The sequence below is a fragment of the Glycine max genome, chromosome 19 (assembly GCF_000004515.6).
Source record: "Glycine max cultivar Williams 82 chromosome 19, Glycine_max_v4.0, whole genome shotgun sequence".
Lineage (NCBI taxonomy): Eukaryota > Viridiplantae > Streptophyta > Magnoliopsida > Fabales > Fabaceae > Glycine > Glycine max.
In genome coordinates, this window is record NC_038255.2 from 9,916,678 (window position 1) to 9,920,400 (window position 3,723).

General features: G+C 40.8%; 1 protein-coding gene across 1 annotated transcript; it reads right to left on the reverse strand.

The window, feature by feature from the left end:
* Positions 1-1,461: 1,461 nt before the first annotated feature.
* Positions 1,462-3,029, reverse strand: LOC102669189 (uncharacterized). Its single transcript, XM_006604986.1, has 2 exons — positions 2,788-3,029; positions 1,462-2,593 (listed from the first exon to the last, which is right to left on the reverse strand). Exons 1-2 carry the CDS (start codon positions 3,027-3,029, stop codon positions 1,462-1,464), a joined length of 1,374 nt encoding a protein of 457 aa, XP_006605049.1.
* Positions 3,030-3,723: the final 694 nt, after the last annotated feature.

The following is a 3,723-nucleotide window of genomic DNA, read 5'->3' on the forward strand; positions in this document are numbered from 1 at the left end:
ACTCAAAAAGTGTTTAAGAGTTATATTGAGTAAGAACCTCAAGAGCCTTGCTTGTACTTTTATTCATTTCAAGTTTTTGGGTTGGGCTCTACTCCAATTGTCTTATACATTAATCCTTATTGCACTTTTGTGCCTTCCTTGTAAAATTTGGAGGACACTCGTCTTTTTTTTTCTTTTTTCTGCTTTACTCGCCTTTGGTGGATTTGCTTTCTGCTCTTTTTTTTACATCATTGTTGCCTAACCTAAAGCTTAGTAAACCTCATGCATGTGTTGTTTTCATTGCTCTTCCTGCCAATTTAGTGGTGATTTTTACTCTGGGTTCTTTTTTTTAAGAAAATAATTGCATTTGGCTCATAATGGGTAGCAAGGGATAAATTAGTTTTTTAGGATAAAGAAACATGGCCATGTGTCATTTCAAATCTTGACTAGACTTTTACAGTTTGGATTTTTGGACGAAACCTCTGATGAACAAGCCCCTAATCGCTTTCATTTCTCACCTTTCCCCTTTCCTTCTTCTTCCTCCCTTTTTTTTATCATCAAATTTTTTATAACCCTAACTTTTCCTAGGTCGCCCTTTTCGGGTTTTTAACCTATCGGGTGAGCATTTCCTATCATTGCCCTAGTATAGGGTTCAGCGGTATCTATAGCTATCGTTTGTCATGACCTTGTAGTAAGAAGAACCGAAAGAAATTGTGTAGGTTCTCGAAAAAGAATTTCCAAGGATGAGAAAAGTTTAAAAGATTTTCAATCAACCGATTAAAACCCAAACAACTCTCAATTTTTTTTTTTGCAAAACTCTTGAAGATGATGCATGTTTGCACTTAACATTCATTTAGCAAAACAGTCAATCAAGTGTTTTGTTTAATTTTAATCAACGTTTATGGCACCCCCACCAAACGTGCTAAATGTGCGATCTCTAATCGAGAAGACTTGGAAGTTGGCTCTAGAGTGCAGGTCATGTGAGTGAGCAAACCAATGGCATACATTCATATTCCAGCTCAAGTTAAATAAATATGCAAAGATGTAATTGTGAGAGAATGAGAGACAATGACATCAAATTCATCCATATTATTAGCATTGTGACTGTTGTCTACAATAATAGCATAAACCTGAACATCCTTATGAGTCCTTGGAAATATCCAGCAACAACCTTCAAATTTCCCCAAGCATCATGCATAGTATCTCTTGACAATGTTAGAATTCACAAGTGATTTTCCTTCTCAAATCTCAGCTAGCCTACATCAATCAGACTTTGCACCTTATGTTTCAGGGTCATATAGTGCTTAATGGAATGCCCCAGAACTCCCCCATTATAAGCACATGTCACATTCGAGTTGTATCCTCGGGGAAATGGAGGTTGAGGAATCTTTGCTAGGCTTATGGCTACCATTGCATTATTGAGAAGATAAGGGAGTAAGTCAGCATATGACATCGGGATTGGGGTTATTCTATAGTATTCTTTTATGGGAAATTCCTTCCCTGATTGGTGTTTTGGTTGGTATTAGGGGTGGTGTTTGGTCTTGGATGTGCTGCGGGTGGATGTTGTGGTCGATTTAGGGGTGGCCTTTGTGGCTGACCGGGTGTTTTTGGTTGGTAGGGTGGTGGGTAATGGGCAGGATTGACATTGGCCGAGTAGTGATATTGCCGGGGAGGATATTGATACATGGGATTATAAGGGGCTAATGGAAAGTTTGGCCACGTGGGCATTGCAGCCACAACATGAGGTTCTCCCTCCTTCTTCCTCTCACCACTCCTCTCGAGTCCCTCATTACTAGGATTCATAGAAGCAACATAATTAAATTTCCCTTTCCTCAAACCTGCTTCAATTCTCTCACCAGGAAACACTAGATCTGCAAAACTTAAAGGCATGTAACCTATCATTTTCTCATAGTAGAACACCGACAGTGTGTCCATTATCATTGTTATCATCTCTCTTTCTGCCATAGGGGGCACTACTTGAGCTGCTAGGTCTCGCCACCTTTGAACATGTTCTTTGAAAGACTCATTGTCTCTCTTGGACAGGTTTTGCAGTTGCGTTCTGTTTGGCACTATGTCAGAGTTGTATTGGTACTGCCTAATGAAAGCATCCATCATATCCCTCCAAGAGCGGATTCGAGTGGATTCCAGGTTAGTATACCAGATAATAGTCGCCCCAGCCAGGCTTTCTTGAAAAAAATGCATCAGTAGCTTCTCCTCCTTCGCATAAGCCTCCATTCTTCTACAATACATCCTTAGGTGGTTCTTAGGGCAAGAGGTCCTTTTGTATTTATCAAAATCTGGCACCTTGAACTTCGGGGGAATAGTCACATCGGGTACCAAACATAGCTCTAACATGTCGGCAAAACCAGAACTTCTTCCTCCTTCGATGGCGCGTAACCTATCCTCCATATGCTCAATCTTTTCCTTCTTAAATACTACAAGAGGCCCTTCTCCCCTCACAAAATGCAAAGGTTGTGATAACATGTGATGTTGAGAGGCTCCAGGAGTGTTCAACGTAGGGATGCCAAAAGCTGCATGCCCTTCAATAGTATATCTTGGATGGGGCTCGAAACCTGTTACAGTGTGGTCTATGGGAGCTTCTTGTGCCTCCTCCCTAGCATTAGAGTTATAGGCTTGAGTCTGATTGGGTTAAGTTTGATGATTCTCAGTACAAACAGGGATATGATTAGTAACATTCTCGGCAGACACCTGTACAACCATGGGTGGTGTATAGTTAAGAGGCAGAACATATGGTGGAAAAGTATATCTATTATGGCTTTGGGTGTACTGAGGCCCATATGCAGTTACCCCGTCACACCTCCTTGACCTTCCACATCCGTCACTAGGTGACTTTCTTGATTAAAAACGGGTTGGTGAGTTGGGTCCCTCTCAGTAGTGGTACTGGTAGCAGCAGCTACAGCAGCGTTAACCTCCATTATCTTCCTCATATCCATCATTGTCATCATTTTCTCCTTCATGGCCTCCATATCGACCTTCATTTGTTCCTGCACTTCCTCCATTTCACTCATTATCTTGGTCTTGGCACGCATCCGGTAAGGGTGTCGTAACGCGCGGTCTTTGTTTTTTATTACAATGGTTTTTTTTTAGTTTAAGGAAAGAATGCAATGAATGAGCTAGAGCTATGATTAATGAACACGAAGAGCGATGAAAACAAAGATTCCTCGCTTGATTGTGCACGTCATTTTTAATATCCATAAAAGGCTTTTTCCCTTCCTTTTTTAAGGGGTGATGAGCTAACATTCACTAACCCAATGTGCACCATCATGCAAAAAGATGCCCATGTTTCCATTGCATGGATAAATGTTGCATGATCATTAGAATGCATGGACATACAAGGCGTGAGCAATATGTGTGAGGAAGACGCACAAAATGCGATGATTCATACTAACATGATGCTATAAGATATGCAATGAATATGACGTGAATGACTAACTATGATATGCAAAATATTAACTTATACGACATGCATTGTATGCAAAGAAAGAAACCTAATGCGTATGGGTAAGAAAAATTTAAGGCAAAAGAACAAGAAAGCTCTGTGTCCCTAATTCGGCAGCCTAACGGCATAGATCTAATGGTTAACTATCAATGACATTTTCCATGGGTAGCTTTAAACAAGTTTCACCGGCCTCTAGAGCTAGCAACCCCTTTTGTAACAACATACGTGGTAGTAGGCAACCTACCGGTGGTGATGCGTTACTCGAGATGAGGCTTCACGATAGT